This window comes from Ailuropoda melanoleuca, chromosome 9, assembly GCF_002007445.2.
Source record: "Ailuropoda melanoleuca isolate Jingjing chromosome 9, ASM200744v2, whole genome shotgun sequence".
Lineage (NCBI taxonomy): Eukaryota > Metazoa > Chordata > Mammalia > Carnivora > Ursidae > Ailuropoda > Ailuropoda melanoleuca.
In genome coordinates, this window is record NC_048226.1 from 20,947,073 (window position 1) to 20,965,978 (window position 18,906).

Sequence of the window (18,906 nt, forward strand, 5' to 3'; positions counted from 1 at the left end):
GGCGACGTGACAGAACAGAGCGAATGAGATCCTACAAGAACACAGACTGTAAGTAGTTAGTAGCAGGGGAAAGGGGGGAAAACATCTATCACTCACTAATGAGAGAACAAGAAGAAGAACTGCTTCAGCACAGAACACACACAGTGACATGAGGCACGTTCCTTCTGGAAACTGGCTCAGTGAAGGAGTGAGCAGAGGATCTTAAAGTAGATACAGAACATGAGGCTCCACTGACAGATGGAGGCTCAGGTCAGCGGGAAGATGACACCTCCCTGGCTGTGCCCCCAGGCGTTGGTAATGGTGCCAAAGTGCCATAACCACACAGTCATTCAACACGAGCCTAGCATGTGTGGGGATGAACGTGTGTGTGTGTGTGTGTTAGTTTTAAGTAAACTCTTCTATGGAGAGAGGAGTTCATTATTTCTGATGCCGCCAATAATATGACAACACATTTTAGAAATTTAAAAATTGCTTTATAAAATGTCTTATTGAAAGATGCCGTTGGGTAAGAATTACAAAATGACAGACTGACCTTTTTTACATCCCTCACCAGCAAATGAAGTGTGTTTGGTGGACCCAGCCTCTGAAAGAGAAGCATTCAGCCATATTAAATATTTTTTCTCTTGAACTCTTGGAGCTAAATCCTACCCTGCTCTATAGAATTAATGACTTGTGAGAGCTGGAATGTAACGCACTATCAGTATGTTTCTTTTACAAGATAGGACTGGTTGTGGTTAAGAAGTATCCAACATGGGGCACCTGGGTGGCTCAGTTGTTAAGCAACTGCCTTCAGCTCAGGGCGTGATCCCAGTGTTATGGGATCGAGCCCATCAGGCTCCTCAGTTGGGAGCCTGCTTCTTCCTCTCCCACTCCCCCTGCTTGTGTTCCCTCTCTCGCTGGCTGTCTCTCTCTGTCAAATAAATAAATAAAATCTTTAAAAAAATAAAAGAAGTATCCAACGTGTCCAAAAATATGTTAACTACTTTCTATTGAATTATTTTGAAGAGCATCTTATGGTGTGCAATATTGTGTGAAAAATTCAGCAAGAACCAAACAACTGCTGAGGACCATTTTCATTCTGTGAAATTCTAGAATGGGGACAGAGAATGTAAATTCTCAAAATCCACATTGTAATAATAATATACGCCAAGAGGATTTCGCGCGTATACTTGCATTCTCAGATAGTGGAGCTCTTTGCTGTGAAAGCTTAGTGAAAGCTTAGTTGTACATTTTTCACTGAAGCTGCTTAAAAAGGTAGGGGTCCCAAGGCACTGCTCATCCTGGTAACTTTTCACTCTGCTAATGATTTAGGAAGTGAGATTCCCTCTTTATATAAACTAGTCTTCATATACCACGCCTGGGTTCTTATTGCAGCTGTCTGGCCATGCATGGCAGTAGTTGGTAAGGTCATGAACCTAAGCACTGGCCAGCGTGGGTGAGAACAGCCATCTGTCATTAAATGATGGGCCTCCCAGTGGAAACCAGTGCCCTGTTGATTCTGTGCTCATCTAAGGGCATTTATGCAAAACATGCACTGGTGATAAATGTAATCGGCCAGCTCCCCTCTGCCCTCCCTCCTTCCAGAACATTCACTGTGTTGTAAAGCTCCTCCAGCCTTGGGATGGTGAGAAAGTGTTGCATGTTCACTCCATTTTCAATCAGGAGCTTCACGAAGTCCACTCGATCTAGGACTAAAGCATCCAGCATGGCTTGTTCCAGAGCGTTTACCTGAACGAAACAACAGGAGGGAGCTGCTGAGTGGCCTCTCAGAGGGACTCCAGCAAGACACAGACTGGAAGCATCTGGCAAATCGCAGTCTGACCACCCCCCTGCCCCCGCTGGACCCTAGAGCATGCTGAACCTGGTTCTCTTTGCAGTAAACATACCCCATTTCCCTCTTTTTTCTCAGTTTAGCCCCCACCTTTCCTATCAAAGTATCAAAGCTTGATAAAAGGAGAAAAGTAAATGCTTCTCTCCTCTTCAAAACAAACTGAAGAGGATTCAAAATTACAGCCAAACTGCTGTTGCTGTCTCCAGTTTCAAATTTGTTTGAATTAAAACGGAGTTTATTTGCTTTCCGTTTGAAATAAAGATGGGAAAGAAAAACCGTATAAGCTGTCATATTTTTTGCAAAATGCAACTACAACCAAGCTCCAGACTCCATAAACAATGTGTTTTGAGGTGGTGGATTGTAATATTTTATATGCTATTATCTATTGTGTGTGCTTCTGTCCTTCAAAAATGATGGAACCTGCAGCATACAGTGTAATGTGAAGCCTTCTGGAGAGAGCAGCTGGGGAGAGTTTGTCTTCTTGACTGAGGATGGCTGCATGCTAGCCGGGTGGGACTCGCGGGCACACAGCGTGTCACGAGGGTTAGTGGCCATGCCAATGCCGGTCACATGTCACTGCAGAGGCCCAGCGCCTTCCTTGCCCGTGTCCTCAGAGCAGCAAGCCAGGAACACCATGCAGCGTGCGGCTCAGCCTCCTGGCCCAGTCGAGTGCTGTTACCTGCACATCCCAGTCGTGGGCTCCTTCTTCTGTTCCCAGAACTGTGTTTGTTTTGTAATAATTGGTTTGTTTCCCATGTTTCAGGCATCAAGCATCTACGTGTCTGCCAGGCAGAGAGAGCCAATGTTGGGAACCTCCCTGAGGCGCTTCATTCTTCCACAAAGCAGGAATGTTTGGCATTTGTGAAACCTGCCATAGCCTTTTGAAATACTGACACTATCCCATCAGTGCTCTGCCAATGCCTCCCGGCACTCAGGGCCTCTATGGGGCTGAAGTAAGGACAACAGCAACTGACCCCTTTCCCTGGAGAAAGTGTAACCGACTCGTGATAGCCTTGATCTCAGGAAAGGGGAGCGAAGACTGCACGTACCCAGTTCAGCAGCTCAATCTTCCGGGGGTCGGTTTCTTCCTCTGCCTCCTCTTTCACTTTCCCTTTCTTCTTGCCTTTTCCTTTCCCTCTTCCCCCCTTGGTGGTTGCTGTTGGTGGCTTCTTTTCTTTCTCTGTGACCTTGTTATCCGTTGGGGGCGCCAGGCTTCCCAGGGGCTGCAGTCCACAGCAAACAGAGTTGGGAAAAGATGTTAAAGCTGCATCAAAACCTAATGATGTACTGTATGGTGACTAACATAACATCATAAAAAATTTTTTAAAAAAAGCTGCCATTTGTCCCTAGACAGGCACATGGGCCCCCCTCACCTCTGGGTGCACACATGTGCACATACACATGCATGCACGTATAAGCACACAGGCATCCATGCACAAACATGCACACACATGCACATGAGAGCACACACACAAGTGCACGCACACGTTCGGTCATTGCAGGCCTGCCACCTGCAGGAGGAGGCCCTGATACCATGAACCACTGTTACTCATGTGTTTGATGAAGCACATTTATGTACTTAAAGTGGATGACATTTTGATTCATGCGTGTTTTGCCCAAAGGAAAGATGCTGAGAGGTAGGTTCAAAGGCACCAAAGGCAAGTTGCTAATGTAGAAGGAAGAAAATGATTGTGAAGGGATCAGAGACAACGGGTCTATCTGGTATACCCGAGGATGCCTGTTTGGATACAACCATGACTGAGTTTATTGGTGGTTAAAGAAGGCCTCCTGGGTGTTACTGAGGTGAATGCAATGTGGTGACAGACTGACTGCACCAAAGGAAGAATTTGTTCCACTCAGAGAAGAGAAGGGAGTGCAGAAGTGGGACTTGGCCCCTTCGGCCTATCTTCTGGCCACATGGAGAACATGATGGGGGAGGGGAGGACAGGAATATAGCCCTGGTACAGACACAGTGACATCAACATTGAAACAAAGTTGACTCTTCCAGCTGCTGTCTTATATTGCCAGACTTGCCCTGTCCTCTGGCCAAACTCTTCTGGTGAACTGCATGCAAAGTCTCCATCCCCTCCCTTCCCACACTCTGCTCCATGTACCCCATGCTGCTTCTTCCCATCTGTCCATGGCTCTGGCTGTGGCCACGGGTGGCTGTTCTGGTGTCACCCGACAGGTGTTTCCCTGTCCTTCTCATGCTGGGCTCTTAGTGCATCTGGGACTCTGCTGCCTGCTTCCTCCTCAAGCCTCTTCTCCCTGATTCTCAGGCAGTGCACACCCTGGTTTCCTATCAGGCCACCGCTTCTCAGCATAGGCTGTAAATGCTGAGGCTCTTTAGGGCTCTGTCCTCAGCCCCCTTCCTTTCTTCTGTATTCTCCCTTGACAACCTTATCAAGGTCCATACTGCCAGTCCCCATGTATTTGCACATGACCTGTCCTTTCTAGTCTCAGTCCATGTCTCTCCCTAGAGTTCCTGCTGCCAACTTAGCACCTCTACTTGGATGTTCAAAGGCTCTTTCAGCTCATAATGTCCAAAACCACACTCAAAAACACTCCCTCCAACCTATTCATCTTCCAGTGTCCTTAAACTCAGTGAAGTGGCAAGCCAGAGAATTGAGGATGATTGCTGACATCTCACTCCCCTCACTGCCCTCCTCCATGATTAATCTGTCTCAAAGTGCAATTGTGTTTAATCCTAAACATTGCTTTATTCTGTCCTATTTTTGACTTCTCTGTCTCTGGTCTAGCCCAAGGTGATGTCTCTCTCCTGAATTACTTCGATAGCTTAAACAGGGCTCCTTCCATCTGCCATTGTACCCACTCAATGCATTTTCCACATTAAATACAGAACGATCCTAATGATGTAAATGAGTCCATGCAACTCTCCTGCTTCAAATCCTTAAGTAGGGCAGGGCGGAGATTGTATTGAGGACATCATGCATATTTGTGTGGTTCCTGATCAACACAGAGATGTGGGTGAATGTCCTGGCTGACTCCTCATGCAGACAAGACTATTATAATCCTCAGAGAAAAACTGACACAGCATTCAACAAATGGTGTTGGAAAAACTGGACATTCACATGCAAAAGAATGAAGCTGGACCCTTATCTAACATAGTATATAAAAATTAACCCAAAATGAATAAAAAATCTAAATGTAAAAGCTAAAACTACAAAACTCTTGGAAGAAAAACTAAGGCAAAGCTTCATGACATTGGATTTGCCAATGACTTCTTGGATATGGTGCCAAAGGCAGCGAAAGAAAAAATAGGCAAATGGGACTGCATCAAAATTAACAACTTGTGCATCAAAAGGCAGTATCAACAGAGTAAAGCCAACACACCTAATGAAGAAAATACTTGCAAATCACATATCTGATAAGAGATTAATATCTAGAATTTATAGAGAACTCTTAAAATTCAACAACAGCAAAACCCAGACTGACTCAAAAATCAAGAAAAGAACTTGAATAGACATTTCTTAAAAGAAGATCTGCAAATGCCCAAGCACATGAAAAGATGCTCAACATCACTAATTATTAAAGAAATGCAAATCAAAACCACAACGAGAGGACCCCTATCAGAAACGAGTGTTGGCAAGAATGTGGCAAAATTGGAATCCTGTGCACTGTTGGAGGAAATGTAAAATGGTACAGCTCCCATCGAAAAGTTTGGCATCTCCTCAAAAAAATTAAAAATAGAATAACCATATGATCCAACAATTCCATTTCTGAGTATATATCCAAAATAATTGAAAACAGGGTCTCAAAGAAGTATTTGTTCATCCATGTTCATAGCAGTGTTATTAAAAATAGCCAAAATGTGGAAGCAACCCAAGTGTCCACTGATGGATGAATGGATAAGAAAATGTGGCCTATACATACAACAGAATAAATTAAGCCTTAAAAAGGAAGGAAATCCTAATACATACCAGAACAGAAATGAACCTCGAGTATATTAAGCCAAGTGAAATAAGTCAGCCACAAAAGGATAAATACTGTGTGATTACACTTGTATGAGGTATTTAGAGTGGTCAAATTCATAGTGACAGAAAGTAGAATGCGGTGCCAGGAGCTGGGGGAAGTAGGAAAGGGGGAGTTATTGTTTCACAGGTATAGAATTTTAGTTTGACAAGATGAAGAATCTGTGGATGGATGGCGATGGTTGCACTACAATGTGAATGTTTAATGCCACTGAACTGTACTCTTCGAAGTGTTTAAGATGCTAAATTTTATTTAAATGTCTTTTACTGCAATAGACAGATTGGGTGAAAAAAAGCAAAAACAGGATGACACAGCAGTTGAGGTAACAAAGGGCAAAAGACCAGAAGGAACCTAAACATTTCCAGGCATCTTATTCTGACGAGTTTCAAGCATCCCTACGGAGAGTTCACGTGGGGAGAAACTGAGGTCAACAACCAGCATCAGCTTGCCAACTATTTAGTGAGCCATCCTGAAGTGGATCCTCCAGCCCCAGTCAAGCCTTCAAATGAGTGCAGCCCAAGCCTATAGCTTAATTACAATCTCATGAGAGTCCCTGAGCCTGAACTATCCACCCGAGCCACTCCCAAATTCCTGACCCACAGACCCTGTGTGAGATAATATTTATTGTTGCTCAGAAAAAGAAAAGTGCTTAAGTTGTTCCCCAAACTCTCAGCCCCAGCCTTCTGTCCTGTACCAGGTCTGCAGTGCTGTGTAATGCATGGCTCCTGGTTGACTTGCAGCCTCCTGCTGAGTCACCCCCTGCTCACTCTGCATTTCAGCCACACTGGCCTTTTTTACCTCTTCAATAAATTATTTGAAAATGTCCAGTTCTTTCTTGCCTCAAGGCCCTTTACATGCTCTTCTCTCTGTGTGGAGGGTGCTTGCCCCTCAGTCTTCACCAGCCAGCATCTATTCTCAGTGTTAGTTCTACTTTTCCAGCATGGTCTTCCCTGGTGTCTCAATAAAAAAGTAGCCCTCCCATCCCCCACATGCTGTCTCTTGGAAATGTGAATTTTTCCTTCTTAGCAATTACTATATTTTATAATCCTATATTTATTCATTTGGTCATCTGTTTCTTGCCTGCTTCCCTTTTCTAGCCCACCCTTCCACACCATGTCTATACCAACACCATACAGAGAGCTCTGCAAGTGCTGTGGCAGGTGTGTTTTATTCACCCCTGTGTCCCCAGAACCTAGCACAGTGGCCCAGCACACAGGAAGTGGTTGACCAACATTTGTTAAGTGAATGAATGAGTAAAAACATGGATTTTTAAAAAAAGTTTGGTTTAGTTCAAGAAAGCCAAAGAAGAGATTAGTTCTACCATTTGCTGTCGCTGGGTGAATGAGAGGAACAGAATCCCTCCTCTTCTAGCTTCTGTCTTTGCCACTGGAGAGAATTAAAGATGGAGTAGATGTGGTCAGGCATTGTAGGAGAATTCCTAGATGCTCAAACAAGCTCACCCATTCTTCCTTCAAGGGTCACACCCTAGGATTCTAAGAGCATGGTTGGTAATCTTAGAGAGATAGCTTTTGGCCTGGGCCAGTAGAATTCTTTATCTTGAGGAGGGGCTTCAGGGGCTGCCTGGGGGGAGGTAACCAATGGGGTGGGATTGGCTCTTATCTGCTATATATGTTGCTGCTCTACTCAAGAGGCCACTTGTAGAAAGGGCTCTTCTAACTAAAGTACCATAGTTACTTCTTGTAAGTAAGGTAGCAACATTACTTTTTGCTTCTGGAGGAATCACAAATAATAAGAGAGGTGTGACAGGCTGGAGAGAGGGTAGGTAGGGTACTCGTAGCATTTGAGTAGGCTGAGAGGAAAGTGAGATGGTAAGTATATCGAGTGACATAATTTCAATTTTAAATATGTTGATAGATTGACATGTTGGACTGAATCTAGCAAGTTGAGATGTAACAAGGAATGATGTCTTCCACCCAGGTCCACCTGGGCCCAAGAACAGCTAACATCAGAACTGCAAGATATGGTTTATTAGCTGTGAGCATGGTAAAACTCTTGGGAATTTCTGCAGGTGGAAACTTAGTACAAGTGAGTGACTATATATTGCTGTATTACTACAAGTGTAGCTCCAGCACGAGGCAGGTGGCATCCTACTCTGGGCTGCAGATAAGGGATGGCATGGACCATGTCTGGAGAGAGGAAATTCCTCTTTGCAACCTCAAATACAGGTGAAACAATCACTTGTTGAGGATGTTGTTCATAATATTCCTTTATTATCCTTTTAATGTCCATGGGGTCTGTATTGATATTCCCTCTTTCATTTCTGACATTAGTATTCTCAGCTTGCCTGGTTAGAGGCTTATTAATTTTATTGATCTTTTCAAATAACTAGATTTTGATTTGTTGATTTTCTCTATTGATTTCCTTTTTTCAATGTTATTGATTTGTGCTTTAATTTTTGTTCTAATATATGCACTCAATGCTAGAAAATTCTCTCTAGGCAGTGCTTTTGCTGCATCCCACAAATTTTGTTAAGCTGTATTTTCGTTTTCATTTAGTTGAAAATATTTTAAAATTTCTCTTGAGACTTCTTCTCTGATCTATATGCTATTGAGAAGTATGATGAGTCAACGGGAAAATATGTTTAACTTCTTGGGAGCATCAATTTTTTTCCATGCTATAAAATGAGGACAATCAGATCTATTTCAGAGTTGTGAAGGCTGATCCAGTAATGCTCATGGATGTGGACACGTGGGGTAGAGCACAGTGTATGATCTAAACATCGGGCATTATTACCAATTTCTACTTTGAATTTAAGATTCTAGTTCATGCGTTTTACCAAGGGCAAGCCCTTGCCTACAGATGGAAGCCAAATAAATAGTTCTCATCCTGAAAAATAAGCAGACATTTCTTTCTGTTTCAAAAATCTCAGGGAGGCTGGCCAAGGTTTGTAGATTTTTGTCTTTAAAATGGGCAATGGTCTAGAGGTCCCCAAACCTTGCTCTTGGATGCTCAGACTGATTTGGCCTATTCCCTTAAAAAAATTGCTAGTCCAAGTTTTGTGACTCAATATAAATACATTACCTTGTTATATGTACATGTCAAACACTACTCCCTCTCTCTCTGCTGTTGTTATGTTTTTTAACAAATCCCTTTAACAAAGAGTTTTGTTGGGACAAAAATATAGATAGACGAATATTGACTAGTAAAATATAAACAAATCGGACCTAAGACTGCTTTGTTGTGCGGTAATTATCAAGTCCTCCCTACCATGAGTTCTCAATTATGTCAAGAATTCTAGAAACACTATAGTTTCATAGACACATAGTTAATCGAGTGCTTCAACCATTACAGGAAGATTTTGGAAACCGTATACTGCATTGTGGGGAGACAGAAGGATTTGGGTTCCAGGGTGCAGTCTTGATCACGTCTCCTGCTTGTCCTCTCTCCCCATGGAAATGACTGCAGAAGACTATGATAAAGGAAAATCTATTTCAAGAAGAGGCAGACAAGAGCTATGAACAAATTTCTGGAAACACTGATGGGCAGTTAAAACCATGGAGAGGAAGCTGAAGCCCAGAAGGAGTAACAGGGAGGTAGCAGTAAAGGTGGGACCAGATTTTTAAAGGATGAGAGTTAGTGGTGGGTGGAAAGCATGGTGATTCGCGGAAGGACTGTCTACAGAGCAGGAGACCACTCATCCCCTCTCGTGTGCCACGCCACCACCCCAGTGGGCAGGTGTAGAGCAATTGCATTCCTGGGTTTCATCCCCAGGCAGAAACTGAAGAACAGCTGCTAAGGAATTGGAAGGACCTGCTTGGAGAGGCCCGGAGCCTCACTAGTCTGTCCCAATCTGCACGTGGCAAAACAAAGCCGTTCAGTGGCCAAGTAGGCTTCCTGTACTAATTAGTCACATCCCTCACTCTGAGATGGGGATAGACAAACCAGGATCTGCAACAGAAAAAGACAAAATGAACTTAATGGGAACAGCTGACCAGGGAGAAAAACAGAGATAATTTAGGGAACAGAAGAGGACTTAACAAAAATCCGATTTCCATCCTCAGGTATTGCATCCATGAGATGAAAACAGGCTGGCATGAAAATGGAACCATCAGGAAGGAAGAAAGCCTAGAGCTATTCACCACACATGCTCATTCTGCACACACCCTCACCCCCACGCACAACCATATCTCACACACGAACATCCTCTCACACATGACATGTACTACACACACACAGAGATACCACACACACACACACAGAGAGATACCACACACACACACAATTCTCTAGGTTTCCAGGGTACCATGGAACAGAATTTAAAAAAAAAAAACAATGCTGTCAATGCAATCATTGTATTTAATTTTAATGGGCTATTTTCTTTCTTCTTTTTCTTGAAAAGTGTAAGTCCCACTTTTCACCAGCAGAGATAAAATATTTACTGTTTATTTCTTCGAGAGCACTGGTTTAAATCTGTAATTACTGCTAGTAGCTCTTCTGGCTGGTTCTTTGAAGTTAAATAGCAACATCTCCTAGTGACCCTAATGGATTACACATTGTATCATCAGAAACCCCAGATAATTTCCTAAGATCCACGTCACGAGGGAGAACATACTAATATATCATCTGGACAAGGTCATGGTAAATGGTATAAAACGAAAAACACTTATTTTCACCGGCCAGTGGGGCCCAAAGACAAAGATCTGGCTTCGTGCTATGTCGACGCGGTTCCAAGCCAGGGCCAAGCTCAGCTGGTCTGGAGCCGATGCATTTGTTCCTGGAAAGGCAAGAAACGAGGCTTTTCTCACTCCAGGCCTGGACCGCCCCGGTTTGGCAGGTGCTGGGTGGTGAGCACGGGCTTCCCTGGGTTGGTTCACACTAGCCTGGAACCAAGCACTCCTGTCTTTTCTCTTGCCCCTGAGTGATTACTCAGGCCCCAAAGCTAAGAACTTCATATTCTCAAAGAGTTGCCTGGGAGGAGGTTAGAGGCAAACTCCTTCCATGCCTGCCTGGCTTGGTCTCCCTGGAAGGGACAGAGGCGGCACTCGGTGACTCCAGGACCCTCATCTGCAAGAAGGCAGGAGCCCTGGGACTCTCCTGACATCTGCCAGGCCAGGGCAAGGGGTGAGTACAGGCCAAGAGCAGCCAGCCCCCAGTTGCAGGGAGACCAGCACAGGACTACCAGGCAGCTGGCCGGATGGTGACGTTCTCCTCTTTCATTCCTGCCCCCTTATCCCCCCAGAGTAGACAAGAGGCAGGGAGGAAATGTGTGTCTTGGAGCGACCCCGTATGTGGCCAGGTCATTAGGAGCGGGATGGGGAAATTGAACACAACACTGTGAGATGCAGTGATAACAAATGAAAAATAGTTCACGGTCACCTCTACGAGGAAACCCTTAATGATAGTTAGAAACTGGTCTGACTTCAACCCATCACAGACCATTGGCACCCACAGAAAACACCCCTTCCTGGGAAACCCATCGTGAGCTTTGTCATTCTGCCATGGGTTCATACTAAGATAACTCTAGGCAGCCTGGTGGGCTTGGGATTCTATCACCAAAAGACACAGTTCCTGGTGGGAGAAGAGGGAGTGGGGCTTCCTGGCCATGAGCAAAGTCCCAGGCTAGGCCAGCACCAAGAGGCCAAGAGTCGCTGTTTCCTGAGAGCTCACCTTTTAACAGGGCAGTTAAAATTGCCATCTCGATGTCTTGCTGACCCTCAGCACCCATTCTAAACACGGTGACCTGAAAACGGGTTAATCATGAAAAGACTAGGTAAAGCCAAGTTGAAGATGAAAGGGAGAATTGGGGTGTTTTTTAAAAAAGGACCACAGAGCCTGACATGGGATGCAATAATTCTGAGAGTGCAACAATTTTAAACCAGGTGCCTTTCATTTCCACAAGTGACAGCACTGCTCCTCCAGGCTCTGAGGACTTTCCTGGATCCCTATTTTATTATTTTACCCAATCTGCTTCAACACCCTCAGGAGGAAAGAGCCCATTCAGGATCTAGGTACTCCAATATCTAAATCGCTATCGGAGATGACACAATCATTTCTACTCAGAAACATGCTCCATTTGTAGGAAATTTGTAGATTTAGAATTTTGAAGGGGCTGCCTTATGTGTGTATTCCTCTCCCAGCATAATTAGGGAGGGCGAGGAGTGGGAAATAATTACTCTATTTGGAAAGTGAAGGGGTAGGATTATGTAAGCACATCTAAAAGGCTGTGTCTGTCACTCCCCAGGCCTTTACATATGATTAATGTCATAAACCTCAGAATTGGTGTGATGTGGCATGGTGTCACCTGATGTTTGCTAAGATCTGAAAGCACCCAGGGCGGGTGGGGGGTGTCCCTCCTCTGCGCATGGGTATTTTGCTTTCATCACGTGGGTAAAACGGTCAATTTGGTAGGGGTTTGTAAACTGTCCCTTGGAAAAGCCTGAACTAAAATATGAACAAGTCCATCATGCACACATGGGCAGAATTAGCAAGGAAACCTAATTCTCTCTGTGGAGCCTGGTTTGGAAATAAACTCAAGACACTTACGAGTTCTTTCTTTTTCATGCACTCCATTATAATTGCAAACAGCTGATGTGATTGTGTCTTGTTGTAATTAAATGTTTTCTGAATGGTAACTAGAAGCTGATCCTTGAGGGATTCGTTTATTACCCTGTTCAAAGGAAATGCGAAAGAGAAGAAAACAGCACGAGTTAAATCTGTACGTGAATAAATCAGACAACTCTATGTCCGTCTGGTGTCTTTGACTTGAAACTTTACCATTGGAGGGTATCCCAGGCTAGGAGACAAAAAGGGACCGCAGTCAAAAACTGCATTCACACGTGTCCTAAATTCCAGGCTTGTTGAAAACCTTATAAGGGAAAATGAAGTTGGAAGAGACTGTATTCCCCCAGAGAAAGAATTCCGTAAGAAACATCATGCCCTTGACAGCTCCCTCACATGCTGACCTTAGAAAATGGGAGAGATCTAGTAAGCCTTCATTATTTAGCATTTTTGGAATGGCTAAATGTATCACTGAAAGTTTTCTTCTTGGCCTAACAAGAAGGCAGTTAAAAACCCACCCTCTGTAACATGTCAGAAATCCTACCCTCCTTCTTCACAGTACTTGTGTGCAAAAGACAGAATGTCTGAGGCTCGTCCGCTGCCGTCGCAAACCACCACGGGGACTGGAGGGTCTTCTCGGAGATATTCCAAGACAATGGAAACCACGTTAGGGCCTCCTTCCACCACCAGCCCCACGAGGGGCACACCCTGCCCCAATCCTGCAATATAAAACACATTCATCGTAGAGACCAACGTCACAGCACAAAATACCTGGGAAGTCAAACTCGGGCCGCCATCATTAGCCTGTCAGTGCCTAACTTGTTCCCGGAGTCCTCCCTCTGTCTCTGTCAGATAATAGGACCCTTCAGGAACGTGGTAGGAACAGGCTAACTTCTGGAGGCAGAACCAACAGGGTGAACTCTGAGAAGCAGGAGCAGCTGGAAGAACCCGAGATTCTGGAGAGGGAAGACAGCAGGACTGGAGGAGCCACAGAGAAAAATGTGTCTACTTAACAGTTTTACCCCAGACTCAGCAGGACAGGGTGTATACTGAGCGTGTTTCAACCTGTGTCCCTTGGTTGTGATGGGAGTTACTCGATGAGCACTAAGGAATGGCAAGTAGGAGAAATGTCCTTTGTCTCATAGTTCTGAAGGCCTTCAGATAAAATCTGCTAGGATAGGAGGAGGAAATCTAAAAATTTCAAGTGGCCAAATTCAGTTTCTGGTTTGCTTCCATGATGCCTTTCTATAGTCAGGAACTCTCAAAAATTTTTTGCACACCTTTGTCTTCTCCCACCAGGATAATATCAGTTCAGTTCATTTCTGTGAATATGCACTGAGGGTCTGCCTTGTGCCAGGCCCTGGCCAACAGATAATGGAAAAATGGATCCAGATGACCGTGGACCCTGCCTTTGAGATTTGCAGCCCAAGCAAGGCTTGGCATTCTAGATCCTCAGGAATAGGGCAGCCATATCATTTTAATTTCTAGAAAGAGGGTAAAATTGGTTCTTCTTGGTTTAGGCTGGACTCCCCAAAGCTCCAAGCTGTGAGAGGTGACGACTGAGCACCCCTTTGCTGTCCCTGCCCCACTCAGAGCCCTAGGCAAAGGATGACAAAGGGAAGCCCACAAGTCACATGGCCAGATGAAGTTGGGTAGTGTGAAAACTTACAAGTCCAAGACAATGAAAAATGTGAGAACGAAAAAGTCAGTCACCAAGCAGTTTATGAGTCGAGATTTGAATCTTGGAACTCTTCAGTCCCCTTAGCAGGCAAGCATTCTAACCACTTTTGCCATCCTCTAGGCCCTTCATTCACCTTGACGATGACCATTTCCAGGGCTTACACTGGCTTTCAGAAAAAGCTTATCAGTAATGGTAAAAACAAAATACTCTTTAAACTCTTTTCATAATATTTTGGCAATAAGAACCTCCGGAGTATGAACGTGTTCCAAGAGATGACACCAGTTATTTTCATTCTAACTGGTATTGTTTCATCTGGTTGTGGTTTGTTCCTTTCTCTTGAGCTTGCCCTCACCATCCTCCCCTGGGCGGCAGCTCTGCTGCAGGGCCGTGCCCTCTGGACCAGCACAGGTGGAGCTGTGGGGAGCAGATGGTTCCTATTGCCATGTCTACGGGTTTCCCCACCCAGCCTGCCTTGGTCTGGGTGAGAGACCCAGAGCTACAGAGCTATTTAATGTGACAATCACACTAACACTTAGTTGATGGAAGGAATCCTACTAAGTCTTTGAGTGAGAAGCTTTCTTCCTGTTCAGACATTATAAAAATAACTATGGTAATTACACTGTGCAACATGGTGGGCAAAGCCATCACCATGACAGCTGCCACAGGGCTATTTCTTACACCGTCCTTCCCTGTGAACCTGGGGCAGAGCATCACCACACAGCTCAGTGAGTGTGATTGGGTAGGTGACCAGGGTGAGGGGGCTAGACAAGTCGGTCGATCTGTTGTTCTGTTGAGCTGATTAGAATCAAGGTGAAAGCTCTCAACACCCTTGGGAAGTTTCTTTTTCAGCCCGGGTTTCATGGCAGCAGTGGCAGCCCAGCGCGCATGGCCTTTGCTGGAACTTACTTGTGTTAATCTTCTGCAGAGAGATGTGCTTTTCCAGCTGCCTCCGCAGCTTCACCTCGGCCCCATATTTGCCCAGGGTACCATTGTCAGCCAGGATGAAGTGAGTGTGAGAGTTGTTGAGCAATGAGAGCTTGCTTAGGGGGTTGGACATGGTCTGGTACACTCTCGTTACCTGACAAAATGCACAACACAAATCAGAGCTGCAGAACTCAGACATGAAGACTAATGGGGGAAGCAAGAAGAATACATACGGATACAGTGGCCGCTTCATTTAATCACGCACTTAAACCTATTCCCACTTCCCTGTACTCTCTACTGAAGAATTTCTTCTTGCAAATTTATTAAATTAGAAAAAATAAGTTATTTTAGATAATGACAACCTAGCATTTTAGATAGTGATGGCCCAGCAATTGCACTCCGGGGCATTTAATGCAGAGAAATGAAAACTGTACGTGGACGTCTGTTGTAGCTTCGTTTGTGATAGCCAAACTGGAAACAGCTCAGATGCTTTTTAGCAGGTATGTGGCTAACCAAACTGTGGTAGGTCCATACCATGGAATACCACTCAGCAATAAAAAGGAATGAACTATTGAAACACATGACAACCTGGAGGGATCTCTAGGAATGGGGAATTAAAAAAAAAAATCCTCAAGGTTACAAGAGCATGATCCCGTTTATAGACATTCTTGGAACAATAAAATTAAATAGGTAAGGGGCAGATTAATGGCTGCCAGGGGTTAAGGAGGTAGTAGAGATGGGAAGGAATTAGGTACGGATATCAAAGGGCAACATGAGTGATCCTAGTGGTGATGGAAATGTTCACACCTTGGCTGTATCAATGTCAATATCCTGGTTGTGATACCGTACCATAGTTTTGCAACATGTTACCATTGGGGAAGGGGGGAAGGGCATATGGGACCTCTATTATTTCTTACAACTGCAGGGGAATCCACAATTATCTCAAAATAAAGACTTTGATTTTAAAAAATTGCCAATATCTGGGGAGAAAACACTTACATCCTTTCCAACCAGGTCTTCCTTATTTTCCACGATGCCCCATGGAGCAATTCCTATAGCACAAACCCGGCCTCTGGACTTGGAGGAGTGGTCTTTTAAGGCATCCCCTACGTGGCTGATAACACCTGTAAGCAGCCATGAATCATATTTTTAGGCCCATCACCTCCCATCATATCATTATTTATGAACTTTAGGAACCCCTTCTCTGAGCCACTCCATTCCCTATAGAATAGGGTTGAAGCATAATTATCTTCATCGTTCAAAGAAAGTACATCGAAAGTCTGAGCTCATAATAACTAGTCATTCTGCATTCGGTCCTCGAAAAGGGAAAACAAAAACCAAAAACCAAAGCAATGGTTCAGGGACTTCCTTTTCTGAGACCTAAAGATGGAAATAAGTGGGGTGTCTTGGCAGTCCTTGGCTGCATTTGGCTAAAATTGAGAGTTAGACTGCCTGGCCTGTCCCTAACATCTCCCTGCCTCAGTTTCCTCTCCTATAAGACAGTGGAAAGGATTGTCATGGGCCTCAGTGAAAATGAGGCTTGTGCAGGGCTCAGCTCAAGGAATGGCACATCATGGGTGCCAGAAATGTCAACCATTATCACTATCATATCAAAATAACAAACAAACTACTGGATAAAGAGTTTACTTCTGTCATAAATATTTTTAGGTTGCGATGCTTTATTTTTTTTTTTTATTAATTATTCAAAAGCTCTTTGGGAACCACCACGAGTCCTGGGTTTGTATGTTTATTGCAAGAGAATGAGGCTGCTCTTACCAGTACTGACGCCCCCAGAGAAGATCCAGGCCCCAGTGGTCATGGCGGCCTTGATCAGACCTTTCCCAAAGACCTGTTTCAGCTTGGGCTGCATCTCAAAGTTCTGGAGGCCTCCGTGCACAGATATTAAGAGCTTGGGGAGTTCCAGCTGCCAGTCTTTCACCATAAGGTGAAGCAGTGAATCTGGCTTGGTGTCATAGGAAACTCGGATATACTGCAAAAGAGTATGTGACACTCAGTACCATTCTTGGTTTTCCCCTCATATCACAGGGAAACAGCAAAAGCTGTCTTGGCTTTCTGTTCTTCTGTGTGAGTCTGTGGCCAAGTGAGGGAAGGGAACTTTGGAAGAGTTGCCAGATTTAGCAAATAAAAATATAGGACACTCAGTTAAATTTGAATTTCATGCGAACGTTGAAAAATGTTTTATTTTAAGAATGACTTAATGCAGTATTTGGGACATACTTATACTAAAAAGTTATGCTGTTCATCTGAAATTCAAATATAACTGGGTATCCCGTGTTTTACCTGACAACACTTAATCTTGAAAAAATCAATTTAAAGCTGGCTCAGATACAGCCATGGTTCCAGAGGTTGGACAGGGCAATGGTGACGGAGTGGTCCACTGGCCACACTGAGTGGGTGCTGAGAATGGGGATCCTGGGCCAACCTCTGGACTTGACCTTCCCTCCAAGGTGAGCAAGAGGTTAATGGTCAGATATCTGCCTTGGCCCCTATGAACCACTTCTTTGTGTCCATGCCAATATGTAGCGTGCCATTCCAGAAGTCCTTATATTGTGCTATTTGGAATACAAATGAATTTTATTTGCACAATGACGTTGGGCCAGTGGAATAAAATGAAATTGCAAAAATGATCTGACTGGGCATGTGGGAGTATTATTCAGAATTAACTGAAAGGAATCACAGTGCTAACGCCTCCCCTCTCTGGCAGGGCTCATCAGAAAGGCAGAGGGCACTCCCTGTTTACACGCAAATGTGAAAGACCTTAGTCTTCTTGGGCCAGCTGAACACAGGCCCGGGGAGGCTGTGGATGGACTTCAGAGGGAACTATTTCCAGACACTTCTAACCCATTTAAGCGGGGGGGGGGGCTTGAAGGTCCACAGTCATAAAAAACAAAACCAAACCCCAAACAACCCAAAAAACAAATAGCGTAATTTCTCACTCATCACTGGAGATGGAGTGATGAGTATGGTTGCAGACTTGGGCTGGAGCGTGATTTGCAGATTCACAATTCTGGTATGAATTTAGTGACACTACATGTTTTTTGTTTTGTTTTGTTTTAGAGATTTTATTTATTTATTTGGCTGAGAAAGAGACAGCTAGAGAGGGAACACAAGCAAGGGGAGAAGGAGAGGGAGAAGCAGGCTTCCCACTGAGCAAGAAGGCCAATGTGGGGCTCGATCCCAGCACCCTGGGATCATGACCTGAGTGGAAGGCAGGCACTTAAAGACTGAGCCACCCAGGTGCCCCAACACTACATGCTTTTTTTTTTTTAAGATTTTATTTATTTATTCAACAGAGATAGAGACAGCCAGTGAGAGAGGGAACACAAGCAGGGGGAGTGGGAGAGGAAGAAGCAGACTCATAGCAGAGGAGCCTGATGTGGGGCTCGATCCGGTAACGCCGGGATCACGCCCTGAGCCTAAGGCAGACACTTAACCGCTGTGCCACCCAGGTGCCCCTACATGCTTTTTTTATAATAGTGCTCAGTTTCCAAATCTCATGACTAAAAAGTTGAGTGTGCAGATGTATTTCCTGCCTTTGTAATGAAATAACTAGGGGGACTGAGCCACACCCCTGAAAGACCCAGGTGTCTGCCGTCTGGCGGGTCTGGGAAGCTGGGTCTCTAACGGAGCCTATGGGCTCAGCAGCATCCCTTCCGAAGGCCTCTCTTACCATGGCTTTATTGGAGTATCCGCCACCCTGGAATTCAAGAGTTCCATAGGAATCTGTTGGGTAGCTCTGGGTGTGTTTGCTGACAGACCATTTTTCGGGCTGAGTCTCCACCAGTTTATTTTCCTCTTCATTTTTGCTGGATGTTACACTTGGCAGAGGGGGGATATGCTGGTTGGTGAGCTGGCCACAGCAACACCTGAGCACAAAGGTACAACAGAGTTTTTGTAACATTTTTCTCCTTAAGATGAGTTCCTCTAAACAGAAGGG

At 44.6% G+C, this 18,906-nt stretch overlaps 1 protein-coding gene across 1 annotated transcript in view; it reads right to left on the bottom strand.

The window, feature by feature from the left end:
* TRPM1 (transient receptor potential cation channel subfamily M member 1) overlaps positions 1-18,906 on the bottom strand; it is an 84,439-nt gene that overhangs the window by 50,413 nt on the left and 15,120 nt on the right. Inside the window, exons 3-13 of the mRNA XM_019804740.1 lie at positions 18,640-18,835; positions 16,725-16,938; positions 15,948-16,072; positions 14,931-15,102; positions 12,888-13,062; positions 12,329-12,452; positions 11,453-11,525; positions 10,459-10,559; positions 2,881-3,054; positions 1,594-1,728; positions 533-583 (exon numbers count right to left, since the gene is read on the bottom strand). Coding sequence (XP_019660299.1) covers positions 533-583; positions 1,594-1,728; positions 2,881-3,054; positions 10,459-10,559; positions 11,453-11,525; positions 12,329-12,452; positions 12,888-13,062; positions 14,931-15,102; positions 15,948-16,072; positions 16,725-16,938; positions 18,640-18,835 — 1,540 coding nt within the window. The remainder of the gene's footprint in view (positions 1-532; positions 584-1,593; positions 1,729-2,880; positions 3,055-10,458; positions 10,560-11,452; positions 11,526-12,328; positions 12,453-12,887; positions 13,063-14,930; positions 15,103-15,947; positions 16,073-16,724; positions 16,939-18,639; positions 18,836-18,906) is intronic.